Source organism: Macaca nemestrina, chromosome 7 (assembly GCF_043159975.1).
Source record: "Macaca nemestrina isolate mMacNem1 chromosome 7, mMacNem.hap1, whole genome shotgun sequence".
Lineage (NCBI taxonomy): Eukaryota > Metazoa > Chordata > Mammalia > Primates > Cercopithecidae > Macaca > Macaca nemestrina.
The window spans coordinates 5,767,086-5,785,038 of record NC_092131.1 but is presented as its reverse complement, the minus strand read 5'-3'; the positions used below and the strand labels follow the sequence as shown (position 1 = coordinate 5,785,038).

The window sequence follows — 17,953 nt, the reverse complement described above, 5'->3', positions numbered from 1 at the left end:
GAGTGCAGTGGTGAGATCACAGCTCACTGCAGCCTCGACCTCTACCTCAGCGTTCTGAGTAGCTGGGACCAAGGGTGTGAGCCACCACACCTGGCCCAATGTGGAATTTCCAGGGAGTGGAGGGGAGATCCTGGGCGTAGAGCCCAAAAGGGCTGGGGCAGCAGTGGTTCCTCTGGGGGGGTTGGTCCTGCCCGAGGGTTGGGAGAGGGAGAGGAAGGATGGGATGAAACTGGGCACCCGACTTGAGACTTGGCCTCGAGGAGACATTGTGTATGGTATTTTTAAGAGAAGGGTGGGAATGGATGGGATCTCATCCATGCAGACAGTTCATCACTGGTTTCTGATAGGATACAAGTGTCCTACCAGCCACTATCATCCCACATCAACCTAGAACGAATTCTCTCTCCAGCTTGCCCTGCCCCTACCCTGCCCAGAGTCTGTCCAAGCAGACTCTACCACAGACAGGAGAAAGCTGAGGCAGCAGAACAAGAGATGGGAGAGGCCAGGTTTGGGTGCGGGGCCCTACCCTCACCAGGGTCAGCTTGGGGTGTGCTGGAGCCAGAGTCCTGTGCCAGGAGGCCGAAGGAGCACCTCGGAAGAAGCTCCCCACACCCTTCAGCCCTGGCACAGCCCAGCCAGCCACCCAGGTAATGCACTTAAAGTGCTCAGCACCCAGGCAGTGTTGACTGCTCTTCTCATTATATATTAAATACAACAAACATCTTTCAAGAACAAAAAGCAAGCATGTTTGGTCCATTTATGAATCCTTGTACACTGATTGTTCAGGTTCCTTCAGTTCCCATCCAGTTAGAAATAACAAACATGTTTCATTTTGAGCCTATTCTACAGGGCGGCAAATCCAGAGCCTGCAGTTTGTTCTCTTGGCCTGGGGCCAGGTTGCAGATGTTTGAGTCCTTTGGATCCCCGAGTGGCTGCGTCTCCCAGCCTGGTGCTGATTCACGGTGCAGACGGCATGCAGCCTGCCCATCAGCCAGGTCCCTGCGGGTTTCTGAGTCTCAGATGGTGGCTGGCCTATTCAGAGTTCACTGACCTGCACCTAATAGAGTTTCCTCTTTGCCCCTCTTTCTACCCCTAAAGTACATGTGAGGGGAAACCCTCTGCATAGTGCCTAGCACGCAGCGAGCACTCAGCGTTCGCTGTCAGTGGTGTGTTGTTATTATTCATTACCATTAGGATCATGCACAAATTCATTGCAGTCGCCTATTTATTTTTTCCAGGAAGATTATTCAGAACTGCTTGGGCACATCACACCAGGGTGAACTGATGGAGAGCAGGAAGATGGGGTATTAATCTGTCCCCTCTTTCACATGCTCCTTAAAGACAAGAATCATCTGATTAGTCTCCGTGTTCCAGCAACCCCCTGGGACCCAGCAACCGGTAATTAGGCAAGGAATAAGCTTATTGTATGTTTCACAGTTTTTCAAAGATGATTTGGGAGAATCAGATCATACCATCATCATTCCACCAATCAGGACTGAGCACTCTGACAGTGCACTTTATTGTTAAAAAAAAAAAAAACAAAAAAAACGCCATTGCTTCCCTCTCTCCACCCAACTTAAGAAAGAAGTTATGTATGTGAACTTTCAAAGGCCAATTACTACCCCTTAGAAGAACCTGCCATCTCTAAACTACAAATATGGGCAGCCTAGATTCTATTTTTTTATTATTTTACAAAATTTTTAATTTTTAAATATACACAGACATGGGGGTCTCACTATGTTGACCAGGCTGGTCTTGAACTTCTGACCTCAAGCAATCCTCCCATCTCAGCCTCCCAAAATGCTAGGATTACAGGCGTGAGCCACCGCACCCAGCTGGGCAGCCTGGATTCTGGCCCTTATGTAGTCATGGTTTAGGGGAGGAGGTGGTGGTGGGCCAGAGCTAGGGGGAAACTTGGTGGGCAGGCAACCCAGCCCCTGCCTTGTACTGACTCAGATACTGAGGCCCACAGAATGACAGTGCCAGTTCTACGTGGCTGGAGGAGCACCACTGCTGGCTGTTCTCAGTAGGTCTCCCTCTTGTTCCTCATAGCGACCTTGGGGACAATGATTTTTGTCATTAGGAACCAGATCCCATCACAGCTTGGTTTTACCTACAGTGAAGGTGTCATTACTGGCTTAACCTTACACTGCCCTGAAGGCCCCCTCCCCACTTGTCCCTTTCCAGCCTGGCAATGGGACCCTCTGAGCACGCCCCTCATCTCCTCCCCCTCTGAAAAGTATCCTCAATCTCCCCGTCTATATCTAATAACACATCTGTTGTGCCTATATTTTGGTACCTGATATGTAGTCATTCATTCATTCAGTGAGAGAACATTCAATGAGAGGTTAAGGGCTTAGAACAACACCGGGCACAGGCTAAGCGCTCATTAAACGTTAGCTCTCGCCAATAACATCACTCATTCACTATAAAGTTTCTCTGGCTGTGTGGTATTCGCTGAGTCCACAGCAGTGAAGAAGACAGACACGGCCCCGGACCAACCTCGCCGAGCCCAGGCACCGAGCCAGGACGTTGAGCCAAGTCCGCATCTCTAGAACTCGCAGTGCGGTGGATGCGGGCCCCGCCCAGCGCGGAGACTACAAGTGCCAGAAAGCTGCGCGGCGGCATCGCCGGGCCCGCCCCCTGCGCATGCGCGACTCCGTGACGCCAAGGCCGCGAGCGAGCGCTGGTGGCTGCGGCGGCTGCGCCGGCGGGGCGGGGCGGGGCCAGCTGGCAGTGGGTGCCTTTAGGGCGGAGCCGGCTCCGGCTTTCCTTAGTCCGCCGTGGGCTAGCGGATGGTCCTGCTTCCGGCGGCCGTTTCTGTCCCTTGCTCGCTGTCTCGCTGAGTCGCGGCCGTCTTCTCATCGCTCCTGGAGGGTCCCGAGCGCAGCGCCATGTCGGAGCCCGGGGGCGGCGGCGGCGAGGACGGCTCGGCCGGCCTGGAAGTGTCGGCGGTGCAGAATGTGGCGGACGTGTCGGTGCTGCAGAAGCACCTGCGCAAGCTGGTGCCGCTGCTGCTGGAGGACGGCGGCGAGGCGCCGGCCGCGCTGGAGGCGGCGCTGGAGGAGAAGAGCGCCCTGGAGCAGATGCGCAAGTTCCTTTCGGATCCGCAGGTCCACACGGTGCTGGTGGAGCGCTCCACGCTCAAAGGTGCGAGGCCGCGGAGGGCGGGGTCGCCAGGGCCAAGTCTCGCGGAGGGCAGGGCCTGCCAGGTCCTCCGGGGCCGCAGATGTTCCTGGGATGGGAGGATCCCGGCAGCTGCAGATGACCCCGGGATGGGCAGAGCCCGGCGGCCGCAGACGTCCCGCCGGCCGGGTCCCCAGGGCCGCAGACGCCCCGCAGAGGCCGACGCGGCGCCCGGGGCTCGCCCTCGCCACACGCACTGCCAGGCCGGGAGCCCCCAGGGCGCCCCGCTCCTCGTCGCGGGGAGGGGAGAGGAGTCCCCGTCTGCCGTCACCCAAAACAATGGGGTCGCTTTGTCTGCTCGGGCCTCTCAAGATGGCCGAGTTGGGTGGAGACAGCGTCTCCCTGGGCTGAGCGCGGGCGAGGCCGCATCCCTGCCTCCAATGTCACATGAGCTTTTCGGTTTCGATTTGTGTCCAGGCCAAGCGGCCTTCAGGAGGGATGTGTCGGGGACAGATCTGCGGAGCCGGGGGCAGCCGGGGTTCTGGTTCTGGAGGAGGTCGGGTGGGTGTCCCAGCCGTGCCTTGTGGGGACCAAGAGGCCGAGGCCCACAGAGCGACGGTGCCAGCCCCGGGCCTGCGAGCATCACTGTTGTAGGTAGATGCTCTCACAGCATCCTTGCTGAACGAGTGTATCCTGATTTTACACCTGAGGAAACTGAGGCTCAGGTTAAGTGATTTCACCCAAGGTCACCAGCTAATCCTAGTCCTGAGACTAGACTCAGTATCTCAGTTCCCTGTCCATTGCTTGTTTTCACTGATCATACCTCATATTTGTTTAATGCTTCGATGATCCTAATGATAACCCTGTAATATTTGAGTCTAATTTTACAGATTTAAAAAAAAGGTTCAGGTTAGGCTTCTAGCAGGGGGAAGAGGCAAGAGTTAGCATATTCCAACTGTCTCCTCAAATAATGATCGCCCACCAGCAAGATTACATTCATCTAAGTCTGGGGCTTGCCTGCAGGCAGGCTTTCTCATGGTTTCATTACAACCACTTTGTAGCCCATTACAGCCACTTTGGGTGTGGCATGTCCATCTAAGAACCCAAGGATGATGTCCAAGGTTAGCCTCTAGGGATTGGAGATTGTCTAAAAATGTTTGCCAACAAGCTTCTTAAAATTTCAAAAACCTGTGTGGTTCTGTCAGTAAGAGAACCTGTACTGTCTGCCCCATCCTTAACACACACTGTGTTTCTGATAGTTTGTTTCTTTCAAAGGCTATTCTTACTGAGAAGATGCTTCCCTGTAGCCTTGGTTTCCTGCCAGAGATTAGCAGAGTGTAAAAGAATATTTTTTTCTTATATCCACATGGAATGTTCAAGGCAAATAAACCATTTGAGCATATTTAGAGTATTAATGTTGTTGAGGGTGGTTTACTGTGATGTTTGGGGTTATGTATTCCTGAGTGGAAGCCACAAGAGTTAAAAAAAAAAATTATCTACTCTTTTTTTTTTCCCAAAAAACATACATAGTCATTGTAGAAAATGTAATATACAGCTAAAGTAAAAATCACTGGGAATTGTTTGACCCAGATGTGATCACTGTCAGCATTTTTGGTCCATGTCTTTGTGGTCATTTTTCAATGCCTATTCGTTATTTTATTAAAATATATTTTAATCTGCATTTTTAAAGTTAATTGTATTTTGAGTAGCTTGACCATGGCTAATCCTTGATATTTTTATTGCATAGTTTATGTGTTAGAATCAGTGATTTTATTTTATTTTTTTTTTTACCTTGGGTCACCGTTTCTTTTTATGAAAAAAAAATTTAAGTTTTATACTTTGCTTCTCGAGTGATCACCAGTAATTTGCTTTTTCCAGGCATCTTAAAATTGGATGTTGCTAAAATTATTGGGGCGGGGGACTATGTTTATGTAGTACACTATCTAGTACAAATTGTCTCTGTGTTTTCTTATGGGTACCTTTTTTTCTTTCAGCAAAACAAATATGCAGGTATCCAAATCTTGGCTCCATAATGACTTGCACTTTTGAAAGTTGACTAAGGAATGAGACTATCTAAAATTGAAATCCTACCTCATTTCTGTATTTATAACAATCCCTGAAGTATTTCTACCAATTCAACCTGTCTGTAGTTTATTTTTCACTTATAAAAACCTAAGGAAAGATTTTAAAGTTAATCTAGTTTTATGATAGATGGTCTCTCTGTCTTATTAGCAGCCTGGCTACACTAGGACACCTTAGCTATAAGTAGAAACCCGGCACTTTTGGTAGGAGGGCTTTCTTCACGGTGGCTTTTATGAGTTAGCTTTGGCATTTGTACATGTAATCAAATATGTGCATCCAGTAGTTAATTACAGTGAAAAGACAGGCTTGGATTGATATAGAAAACAGAGCTGAATTATTTAAACTGAATAAAGATCATCAACAATGAAGTCATGTAATTTAATGAACAGTAGAAATTACTTTTATTTATTTTATTCCTTCCCCTTTTTTTGTGGAAGGAAGTATCCAAACACTTGTAATTGAATATGGAAACATTTTTATGTGAAACTATATATATATTTTTTTGTTTCTTTGTTTGTTTTAGCTACCCCAGCTAGTGATAAACTTTTGTAGTTAAAGTGCAGCATTGAGCTGGGTGCAGTGGCTCACACCTGTAAATCCCAGCACTTTGGGAGACCAAGGCAGGAGGATCACTTGAGGCCAGGAGTTCAAGACCAGTCTGGGCAACACAGCAAGACCCCATCTCTACAGAAAATTAAAAAATAAGCCAGGCATGGTGGTACATGCCTGTAGTCCCAGGTACTGGAGAAGATTGCTTGAGCCCAGCAGTTTGACGCTATGGTGAACTAGGATCACACCACATTGCTCCAGCCTGGGTAACAGACTGAGACCCTATCTCTAAAATAAATCAAGTACAGCATTACTAAAAACATAGAATAAATGTGAACTTAACAACTTATCTTGACACTGAGGAATTGGAGAGTTTGTGGGAAAAAGGGATTGTTAAGTTATAGCTCTCATTTTAAAAAGAGAAACCTTTCTATAGTTCCTGGCCGGTAGGATATTATCTTCCTCATAGTATACTTAACAGTATGGTGACAAAACAGGTGTTCATTACTTAATGAGCCATTTTATGTTAATGATGTTTTTGTAGCATTTTTTACTTCAAGGACCATTTTTTGGTTGTATATCCCCATTGGTTGGGAATACTTCAGTTTGCAGCTGATGGAACTGACGTTTCCATGACTTGTCTGTGCTCTCCAGCTTGTTCATGACCTGCCTGGAATCGGGTGCCAAGTTGGTTGGTCTGTATGAGTGTGTGTAGTTTGGGTTGTTTGTTTTTGGTGGTGAGAGGGTTTTGTTTGGTTTGAGACAGGGTCTCACTCTGTCACCCAGGCAGGAGTGCAGTGGCGCAATCTTGGCTCATTGCCACCTCGGCCTCCTGGGCTCCCAGTTCATTTTCTCATTTTTTTATGGAGGTGAGGTCTCACCATGTTGCCCAGGCTGGTCTCGAACTTCTGGGCTCAAGTAATACTTTCACCTCTACCTGCCAAAGTGCTGGGATTACAGGTGTGAGCCACCACACCCCTCTTGTTTGTTTATCGCTGCAGTATTTGAGACCTGGAATATTTTTTTTTGAGACAGGATCTCACTGTTGTCCAGGTTGGAGTGCAGTGGCACAATCTCAGCTCACAACATCCTCAACCTTCGGTCTCAAGCGATCCACCCATCTCAGCCTCCCGAGTAGCTGGTATACAGGCACACACCACCATGCTTGGCTCATTTTTTATTTTTTGTAAAGGCAGGGTCTTCCCATGTTGCCCAGGCTGGTCTTGAACTCTTGGACTCAAGTGATCCTGCTACCTCAGCCTCCCAAAGTGCCGGAATTACAGGCGTGCGCCATGACATCCAGCCTGAGGATTTAATAAAGGGTGAAGAAATGTAATTTAATCAATGTAATCTCCAACACAACATATCAACATGATTTCATGCGTTTAGAGGAGAAATGTTTTCTGGTTAAGTGGAAAATTGTGCTGATGGCTTCTGCAAGACCTTTCTAAAGCAGCTTTATAGTGAAACATTTTATTTAGAAATCTGGACCTTCTTTCTTCAGTTTACTGTAATCCACATTCACTGGGGAGAACTCGTATTGATCCGTGTGACCTGGTTTGTTCTAGGGCGCTCAGTTCTTCTTTCTGTCCCAAGTAAAATCTGGATTGAGCAGTGCCAGATACAGGCCATACAGTGTTGCTCCAGTACCTGCAGCTCCAGCAGACACAGAGACGGGGAGCAGACTCAGATGCTTCTTGGCCTGACCGAAGATCTGGCAGTGCATGTTTGCACCAGGAGCCTCCCGTTGAAAAGGAGAGAACAAACCTAGCTACCAGGCTCTGGACTCAGTGGTATCTGCACGTCAGGGAGGCTCTTACTGCCCCATGCCATCACACTGTGGGACACACGGTCTGCAGCAAGATAAATTTGAACGTGCAGTGTAGCATACTAAACGAAATTTATGTACAGCAAAGGGAAAACAGTTATCACTTTTTTTAAAAAAGTAAACATGGGCCGGGCGCGGTGGCTCAAGCCTGTAATCCCAGCACTTTGGGAGGCCGAGGCGGGCGGATCACAAGGTCAGGAGATCGAGACCACAGTGAAACCCCGTCTCTACTAAAAATACAAAAAAATTAGCCGGGCGCGGTGGCGGGCGCCTGTAGTCCCAGCTACTCAGGAGGCTGAGGCAGGAGAATGGCGGGAACCCGGGAGGCGGAGCTTGCAGTGAGCCGAGATCGCGCCACTGCACTCCAGCCTGGGCAACAGCGTGAGACTCCGTCTCAAAAAAAAAAAAAAAAAGTAAACATGGATGAAAATTGCGTGTCAGCATTGGAGAATGTCAGATTGGGAGCAACAAGAGAGATTTAGTCCAGCCCTCATCTTTCATGAGTGAGGAAACCAAAACCCTAGGATTTTAAGACACAATTGGGAAAAGGATGTTCTAAGGAGGGTTCTGAAACCTAAACGCTCATCTCTGCAGTGCCTTGGTATCTGTCATTTCTTTTGAATTAGTAGTAACTTGAAAAGTACCAAGTCTTAAGTTCCTTAGGTGTTAATAACTTACTAGGTTTTTAAAAATTCTTTCTCTTTTCTTTTCTGGAAATACCAAAATGAACTCCAGTTTACATTAAATATAAATATTCTATGGGGTTTCGTGCTCCCTTCATACTCCTAATGATGTTACAGGGAAGTCCTCAGGTGGAGAAGAATGCTCTGACTTTCTCACCGTGTTCTGAGCCTTGTACCAGAGCAGGGAGTGGTTATGGTGAAGAAGTCATGGCCCCTCAGGAGGATGAAAAGGTGGACGTCCGTGTGACAAGAGAAAGCACCAGAGACAAGAAAGGGGAGCACTAAGGCAGGAAAAAAAGGGAGGCCATGTATAACAGTGATTGACCAGAATAATGTGGTATTAGTATGTTTGGGATTTATTTTATTTATTTATTTATTTATTTATTTTGAGACGGCATCTTGCTCTGTTACCCAGGCTGGAGTGCAAGTGGCGTGATCTCCACTCACTGCAACCCCTGTTTCCTGGGTTCAAGTGATTCTTCTGTTTCAGCCTCCTGAGTAGCTGGGATTACAGGCATGTGCCACCACGTCTGGCTAATTTTTGTAGTTTTAGTAGAGATGGAGTTTCACCATGTTGGCCAGGCTGGTCTCGAACTCCTGACCTCAGGTGATCCACCCGCCTCAGCCTCCCAAAGTGCTGGGATTACAGGCGTGAGCCCCTGTGCCCAGCCCATGTTTGGAATTTTAAAAGGGAAAGAAGACAAAAGATAAAGAGAACCCCCGGAACATTTAACATGCAATTTGGTAGTACACGTGGGCCAAAGGAAATGAATGGCTTCGAGACCAGGAAGAGACTTGCTCTCTGGCTGGGAGAAAGTTTGGAAGGAAGAGTACATGAGTGAATGAGCAAGGGTGCAGGAGTTGGGCAGCCTCACCTGGCACTTTACCAGTGTGCTTTGTCCCTTTTCCAACTGCCCGTTCACCAAACTTTGAGAGGGCGTGCCCTGTCTACTCAGGAGAGGGCTGTATCATTCTTTTTTGAGGCAGGGTCTTGCTCTGTCACCCAGGCTGGAGTGCGGTGGTGCAGTCTCAGCTCACTGCAGCCTCGGTCTCCTGGGCTGAAGAGATCCTCCCGCCACAGACATGCACCACCACGCCCTGCTAAGTTTTGTTTTTTTTGTGGAGATTGGGTTTCACCGTCTTGCCCAGATGGGTCTCAAACTCCTAAGCTTGAGTGATCCACCCACCTTGGCCCCTCAAACTACTGGGATTACAGGCATGAGCCACTGGGTCCAGTCGAGGGTGATATAGTTCTTAAGGTAACCAAATTGCATAGTTTTTATATTTCATTAAGACATAATGCTGGCTGGGTGCAGTGGCTCACGCCTGTAATCCCAACACTTTGGGAGACTGAGGCAGGCGGATCACTTGAGCTCAGGAGCAAGACCAGCCTGGGCAACATGGAGAAACCCTGTCTCTACAAAAAATACAAAAGTTAGCCAGGCGTGGTGATGCACACCTGTAGTCCCAGCTACTCAGGAGGCTAAGGTAGGAGAATCACTTGAGCCCAGAGAGGTCAAGGCTGTGATGAGCTGTGATTGCACCACTGCACGCCAGCCTGGGTGACAGAGTGAGATCCTGTCTCAAAAAAAAATAAAACAGATGTAATGCTTACGTAAGTCATAGTTTAATGATACAAATTACTACAAGTTTGAAATACATTAAACTGTCTTTGAATAAAAGTATACACACATTAGTGCCAAATGCCATTTTGAACATCTCTAAAAATTCAGTAAACTCTCAGAAGTTGACCAAGAAAGTGATCACAAGTTGTTGTAATGTGTCAGTATTGCTTGCAGGGAAGGAGCTCACGAAGCAGGCCCAGTACTTTGATTCTTTGACTACATGGACAGATAGTACAGTATTGGTCTGTTACATGTTAACAGTAACTTTGTATTAACTAATAACCTCCAAGCATAAGGAAATGGATTCAAATTTTACTGAAAGTGATATTAACTAATCAAACTTGCAGATTGTGTTTGTATGTAAGCTTCTAAATATAGCAGGGTTAATAGCCTCTTTGTTATTAAGAATTAATAACAAAAAGAAAAAAAGAAAAGTAGAATGTCAGATTATTATTTGATGGCAGTTTTTGAAACTGTCCTAAATTGCGTGACTGTAAATGAGAGTCAGACATACTCAACTGTGTTTGATCCGTGTCTTTATATAGGGAATATGCACAAAAAGACTTGTCCAAGATGTTTTCTGTGACCGATTCATAGCGACTTCCATAAGTTATTATCAAGAGAAGTTAGAATTTAACAAAGCAGCAGGGAATATCTATTTGCATGATCATTGTTTGAGGATTATGTCATCGGGTGTGCCTTCCTGAGCTGAGGCAGTATTCTGCTGCATTGCAGTATTCCCAGTGCAGAGCTAGAGCTCTCGCCACACAGCGGTGACTCATCTCTTGGAATGGCGCCTAGTTCCCCTAACCCAGTTTGCGTTAGGAAGTGCAGGCCACAGGCTCAGATGCTGTGTCCTGACTGCACATTTTCTGCGTTATTTTATTTGTACCAGTGATGACTCTTTATGGGGGGGAAGAAATGATTCAGAGTTAACAAGCCATATTTTTAGTTGCATCAGTGATTTCCTTTGATCTTTATAGAATGTTAATTTTATTTTCTGTGTGTTGTTTTGGTGTTATTTTGATGGCATATTTTATATACGTGGTAGAGCAATGTTATGGAGAGTTCAGAAGATTGAGGGAGAAAATCGTCGCACTACTTTGACAGCTGTTTCAGTTTGGAGATAGTTCTTTATTCTCTGTGCTTGCATTTTACAGGTTGTAATCATGTGTGGCTGCTTTCAGGCAATGTGATTTCTCTTGTGGTCTAGCTACATTTGAGTGGTTAGAAAAATTGGTTGATTTCTTTAGTTTTTTTAATGGTCATTTTAAAAAAGAGCAAGTATCTGGCATACTAGAATGTTCTGCCGCCTACTCCTTCCTCTTCCTAAAATTATATTCAAATATATCCAAAACAATAATTTGGAAAAATTATTGTTCTCTTGATAGATACACTTTTTTTTCTTTTTTTCGAGACTGATCTCAGCTCACTGTAACCTCTACCTCCCAGGTTCAAGCAATTCTCTCGCCCCAACCTCCCACATAGCTGAAATTACATGCGCCCACCACCATACCCGGCTAAGTTTTGAATTTTTAGTACATATGGGGTTTCACCACGTTGACCAGGCTGGTATTGAACTCCTGACTTGAAGTGATCTGCCTGCCTCGGCCTCCCAAAGTGCTGAGATTACTGGCATGAACCATTGCGCCTGGCCAGATAGACTAATATTTTATACTCTTTAGTGTGAATTTTGTATTTGTCTCATCTTAAAACTAAGGAAGCAAGGGTTGGGGGTAATGACTCATTCCTGGAATGCCGTAATGCCAGGCCGAGGCATGAGGATCTCTTGAGCCCCAGGAGTTTGACACCAGCCTGAGCAAATAGAGAGACCCCGTCTTTAGAAAATGTTTTAAAAATCCACTGGGCCGGGCGCGGTGGCTCAAGCCTGTAATCCCAGCACTTTGGGAGGCCGAGGCGGGCGGATCACAAGGTCAGGGGATCGAGACCACAGTGAAACCCCGTCTCTACTAAAAATACAAAAAATTAGCCGGGCGCGGTGGCGGGCGCCTGTAGTCCCAGCTACTCAGGAGGCTGAGGCAGGAGAATGGCGTGAACCCAGGAGGCGGAGCTTGCAGTGAGCCGAGATCGCGCCACTGCACTCCAACCTGGGCAACAGCGTGAGACTCCGTCTCAAAAAAAAAAAAAAAAGAAATCCACTGAAGGTGGTGGCTTGAGCGTGTGGTCCCAGCTGTTTGGGAGGCTGAGGGAGGAGGATATCTTGAACCCAGAAGATAAGGCTGCAGTGAGCTCTGATGAAGCCACAGCATTCCATCCAGGGCGACAGAGCAAGACATTATCTCTAAATAAATAAATTAATTAAAATAAAATGCTTGCAGAAGGAGCAAGATTTTTAAAACAACAACTAAAGAAGCAAATAGCTTTTGCTCAGACCCTATATAACCAGGTTTCATAGTTTTTAGTGCTTAGTGAAACCTTATAGACCACCTAACTCAATATTCTACTGCCTGTTCCACCGCCCATTGTACACCTCACAAATTTGAAGCCCAGAGAAAGAAAAATGACTTTCTCAAGGTCATATATCTTCTAAGCAATAGAACTTAATCTCTTAAAGCTACTGCCCTTTCCTTTTCTTTCTTTCTTTTCTTTTTTTTTTTTTTTTTTGAGATGGAGTTTCACTCTTGTTGCCTGGCCTGGAGTGCAGTGGTGCGATCTCGACTCACCACAACCTCCGCCTCCCAGGTTCAAGCAATTCTCCTGCCTCAGCCTACCAAATAGCTAGAATTACAGGCATGTGCCACCATGCCTGGCTAATTTTGTATTTTTAGCAGAGACGGGGTTTCTCCATGTTGGTCAGGGTCGTCTCAAACTGCTGACCTCAGGTGATCCACCTGCCTTGACCTCCCAAAGTGCTGGGATTACAGGGGTGCGCCATCGCGCCTAGCCTTCCCTTTCTGTTACATGACTTTTAAAAGGTGAATCAGCCGGGCGCGGTGGCTCACGCCTGTAATCCCAGCACTTTGGGAGGCCGAGGCGGGCGGATCACAAGGTCAGGAGATCCAGACCACAGTGAAACCCCGTCTCTACTAAAAATACAAAAAATTAGCCATGTGTGGTGGCGGGTGCCTGTAGTCCCAGCTACTCAGGAGGCTGAGGCAGGAGAATGGCGTGAACCCAGGAGGCGGAGCTTGCAGTGAGCCGAGATCACGCCACTGCACTCCAGCCTGGGCGACAGAGCGAGACTCCGTCTTAAGAAAAAAAATAAAAACAAAGGTGAACTATGTATAAAATAATCATGCTAAATTAGATTGTAATTTTTGCCAATATATATTTCATACAGTACGTCATTGCAAAGATAATTTGACTAGAATGCTTAGGTATCGCGTGGATTAGTACTAGATGTAGAGATTTATTTTCTATTATACTTTTTTTAGTTTTTCAATCTTGATTTTTAATTTAGAAATTTGGTTCACATGCTTCTTGAGGCTCTCTTACTATTAATTTCCAGTAAGCTTTTTTAGATTTAAATTTTATTATTAAAAAACTGAGACATGGTTTCACCACGTTGTCCAGACTACTTTCATACTCCTGAACTCAAGTGATCCACACCTCAGCCTCCCAAAGTGCTGGGATTACTGATGTAAGCCACCACACCCAGCCTCCGTAAATGTTTGAAAATGACTGCCGTGTGCATATTGTACTGTGTGGAATCTAGCGTGGTCTCTGCCTTCCAAGAGCTCACAGGTGGGGAGGAAGATACATTCGTAAGTCAAACCCAGAGCAGACTCAGATTAAGTGCTGTGGTGCAGCGGAGGGCAAGGCTAGACGAATGCTTCTCAGTGACCCTGGGGATGTTTCTTTTCTCTTCTCTTCTCTTCTCTTCTCTTCTCTTCTCTTCTCTTCTCTTCTCTTCTCTTCTTTTCTTTTCTTTTTTTTGAGATGGAGTCTCCCTCTGTCCCCCAGGCTGGAGTGCAGTTGTGTGATGTTGGCTCACTGCAAGCTCCGCCTCCTGGGTTCACACCATTCTCCTGCCTCAGCCTCCTGAGTAGCTGGGACTACAGGCGCCCGCCACCACGCCCGGCTAATTTTTTTGCATTTTTAGTAGAGTTGGGGTTTCACCATGTTAGCCAGGATGGTCTCGATCTCCTGACCTCGTGATCCTCCCGCCTCAGCCTCCCAAAATGCTGGGATTACAGGCATGAGCCACCGCACCCAGCCTGGGATGTTTCTTCATAGTTTTCTTGATTGGGATTTGCCTTGGGCCTGGCCTGGATGAAAACTGGCCATGCTACATCGTGGCGAGGAGCCTGGACTTTGGAATCACAAACTTCTGAATTCTCACATTGCTTCCCACCCAAGTGTCTGTGGGCAAGTTACTGATATTCTTTAAGGAGAAAACAAGGATAATCATAGTCACACCAACCCCATAGGGTTAAATGTAGCTGTAAAGTGCTTTGTAAAATGCCCATCACACAGGTGGTGCTGAGTGAACAGCTGAGCAGAATATTCTTGAGAGCAGGGGCGGAAAGTGTCTCCTGTGTTTGAAGCACAATGGATGAGCCTCCTGGGATGAGACGCTGAGAACTTGGCCATAGCCTGTAGCAGCTAGCACTGCCCACGGCCAGGCCCTGTTCCAGTGCTTTCAAGCGCCAACTCCGTTATCCTTGCAGAAGCCCTGGCATGCCCACACTACCCCACTGCACAGACAACCACCTTGCCCAGAGTCACACAGCAAAGTCAGGAGTGAGGGAAAAAACGGATGGGAAGGGAAAAATAGTGCCAAGTCATGTAGGTGTTGGTATGTCAGGTTGGGAGTGGGGAGAGGATAGTCATTGTCTAAACAGTTGATAAATAAGAAATTGGAAATGTTGATATTAATTTGATATATTTATTATGATTTGTAGAGGACGTTGGTGATGAAGGAGAAGAAGAAAAAGAATTCATTTCCTATAACATCAACATAGACATTCATTATGGGGTTAAATCCAATAGGTGAGTAGTATGAATATTACCATTATCTCCGATTATAAATTTGTGAGAACTAATATGAATCTTTTTTCTTTTCAAACTCGGAAATTCTTACTAAGAAAATTAATAGAAATCTTTTTTTTTTTTTTTTTTGAGATGGAGTTTCGCTCTTGTTGCCCAGGCGGGAGTGCAATGGCGCAATCTTAGCTCACTGCAACCTCCGCCTCCTGGGTTCAAGCGATTCTCCTGCCTCAGCCTTCCAAGTAGCTGGGATTACAGGCATGTACCACCATGTCTGGCTAATTTTGTATTTTTAGTAGAGACGGGGTTTCTCCGTGTTGGTCAGGCTGGTCTTGAACTCCTGACCTCAGGAGATCTGCCTGCCTCAGCCTCCCAAAGTGCTAGGATTACAGGTATGAGCCACCACGCCTGGCCTAAAATTAATATAAATCTTAATTGACTCAGACAAACACATTAAGAAAACACTGAAGCCCGCCATGGTGGCTCACGCCTGTAATCCCAGCATTTTGGGAGGCTGAGGTGGGCGGATCACCTGAGGTTGGGTTGAGACCACCCTCACCAACATGGAGAAACCCCGTCTCTACTAAAAATACAAAATTAGCAGGGCATGGTGGTGCATGCCTGTAATCCCAGATACTTGGGAGGCTAAGGGAAGAGAATAGCTTGAATCCGGGAGGCAGAGGTTGCAGTGAGCCGAGATTGTGCCATTGCATTCCAGTCTGGGCAACAAGAGCGAAACTCCGTCTCAAAAAAGAAAAAAGAAAATGCTCAAAAGATTTCTGGTCTTTAAATTCAGTGTCTTTGATTTCATGTCTTCAAATTGGGATTTCCAAGACAATATAAATTATAAAGTGTTGTCCTTTTAATTGCCATATCATGGCATTTACCTTCTGTTTGAGCTATAATATATGTAGCATGTCTGATAATACTCTCAGATCACAGTCGGCCGTCCATATCTGTGGTTCCACATCTGCAGATTCAACCAACAACAGATAGAAAATATTTGCAGGAAACAAGCAATACGTATAGTACAAAAATAAAAAAGAAAGCAAGTAAAAAACAGCTAGTGTAACAACTATATAGTTTTTTTGTTTTTGTTTTTGTTTTTTTTTTTGAGACGGAGTTTCGCTCTGTCACCCAGGCTGGAGTGCAGTGGCCGGATCTCAGCTCACTGCAAGCTCCGCCTGCCGGGTTCACGCCATTCTCCTGCCTCAGCCTCCCAAGTAGCTGGGACTACAGGCACCCGCCACCACGCCCGGCTAATTTTTTTTCATATTTTAGTAGAGACGGGGTTTCACCGTGTTAGCCAGGGTGGTCTCGATCTCCTGACCTCGTGATCCACCCGTCTCAGCCTCCCAAAGTGCTGGGATTACAGGCGTGAGCCACTGCGCCCGGCCAACAACTGTATAGTTTTACGTTGTGTTAGGGATTTTAAGTAATCTAGAGATGATTTAAAGTATACTGGAGGATGTGCATAGGTTATCTGCAAATACTGTGCCATTTTACATAAGCAACTTAACATTTGCGGATTTTAGTGTCCCAGGGGAATCCTGGAGCCAATTTCCCACATACACCAGGGGACAACAGGATGTCTGATTTTTCATTATTACAAATAACTAGTAAACATTCTATGTACAGGTTTGATTCTTTTTAGGATAAATCCTAAAGACAGCATTACTAGTTCACTTGCAAAACCTTAAAATTTTTAAGGCATGTTACCAGATTTTCCACCTTTCAGAAAGATTGTGCTAATGTATCCTAGTAGATATATCCAGATTTAAATATGTAAATGTCATAATTGATTCTGCATTTTTTAAACTTATTTTGAGTAATCTCAGGTTACAGAAGAGTTGCGTGAATAGTATATAGAACTCCCAGATATCAGTTGTTAATGTTTGCCACTTTTGCATTATCATTTTTCCCCTGAATCATTTGACAGTTAGTTATAGACAATATGCTCCTTTATCCCTAAATACTTGTGTGTATTTCCTAAGAACAAGGACATTCTCATTCATAGCCTCAGTACAATGATCAAATTCAGGAAGTGTAAGATTGCTGCAGTATTATTCTCTAATTATAGTACGTGTTCAGATTGTCTCAATGATGTCCCTTATAGTAATTTTCCCCTGATTCAGAGTCCGGTCCAGGATCACACTTTAGTTTCTTGTCACTCTAAATTCCTTTAATCTGGAGTAGTACTTCAGCCTTTGTGTACCTTTTATGACACTGACATGTTTGACATTTGCACACGAATAGCTTCATGGAACTGTTGGGTTTGCCCGATGTTTAGATTCAGGTTATACGATTTTGGCAGAAATACTATTGTGACTTCGTTCTTTCTCAATATGTTACATCAGAAAGCTTCATTTACTTTACAGTTATATGAAGTTTTTTGGGGTTGTTTGTTTTGAGACAGAGTCTCACTCTGTCGCCAAAGCTGGAATGCAGTGGGGCAATCTTAGCTCACTGCAGCCTCTGCCTCCCAGCCTCAAGTGACCCTCCTGCCTCAGCCTCCTGAATAGTTGGGATTACAGGCGCCTGCTGCCACACCTGGCTAATTTTTTTTTTTTTTCTTTTTTTTCTTTTTTTTTTTTTTTTTTTTTTTGAGACGGAGTCTCGCTCTGTCGCCCAGACTGGAGTGCAGTGGCCGGATCTCAGCTCACTGCAAGCTCCGCCTCCCGGGTTTACGCTATTCTCCTGCCTCAGCCTCCCGAGTAGCTGGGACTACAGGCGCCAGCCACCTCGCCCGGCTAGTTTTTTGTATTTTTTAGTAGAGACGGGGTTTCACCGTGTTCGCCAGGATGGTCTCGATGTCCTGACCTCGTGATCCACCCGTCTCGGCCTCCCAAAGTGCTGGGATTACAGGCTTGAGCCACCGCGCCCGGCCTTTTTTTTTTTTCTTTTTGAGATGAAGTCTCACTCTGTCGCCCGGTCTGGAGTGCAATGGCGCAATCTCGGCTCACTGCAACCTCTGCCTCCCGGGCTCAAGTGATTCTCCTCCATCAGCCTCCCGAGTAGCTGGGATTACAGGCATGCACCACCATGCCCAGCTAATTTTTGTATTTTTAGTATAGATGGGGTTTTGAAGTTTTCAGATAACTTTTTGAAGT

General features: G+C 46.1%; 1 protein-coding gene and 1 long non-coding RNA gene across 2 annotated transcripts in view; one reads left to right on the top strand and one right to left on the bottom strand.

The window, feature by feature from the left end:
• Positions 1–1,526: 1,526 nt before the first annotated feature.
• Positions 1,527–2,612, bottom strand: LOC139364177 (uncharacterized). The gene is made up of 2 exons (XR_011625497.1): positions 2,300–2,612; positions 1,527–2,056 (listed from the first exon to the last, which is right to left on the bottom strand). It is a non-coding gene; the product is annotated as an uncharacterized lncRNA (long non-coding RNA).
• A 144-nt stretch (positions 2,613–2,756) lies between these two features.
• LOC105467655 (dynein cytoplasmic 1 heavy chain 1) overlaps positions 2,757–17,953 on the top strand; it is a 93,559-nt gene continuing 78,362 nt past the window's right edge. Inside the window, exons 1-2 of the mRNA XM_071099569.1 lie at positions 2,757–3,150; positions 14,759–14,846. Of these exons, the coding sequence (XP_070955670.1) occupies positions 2,895–3,150; positions 14,759–14,846 (344 nt within the window). The 5' untranslated portion in view covers positions 2,757–2,894. The remainder of the gene's footprint in view (positions 3,151–14,758; positions 14,847–17,953) is intronic.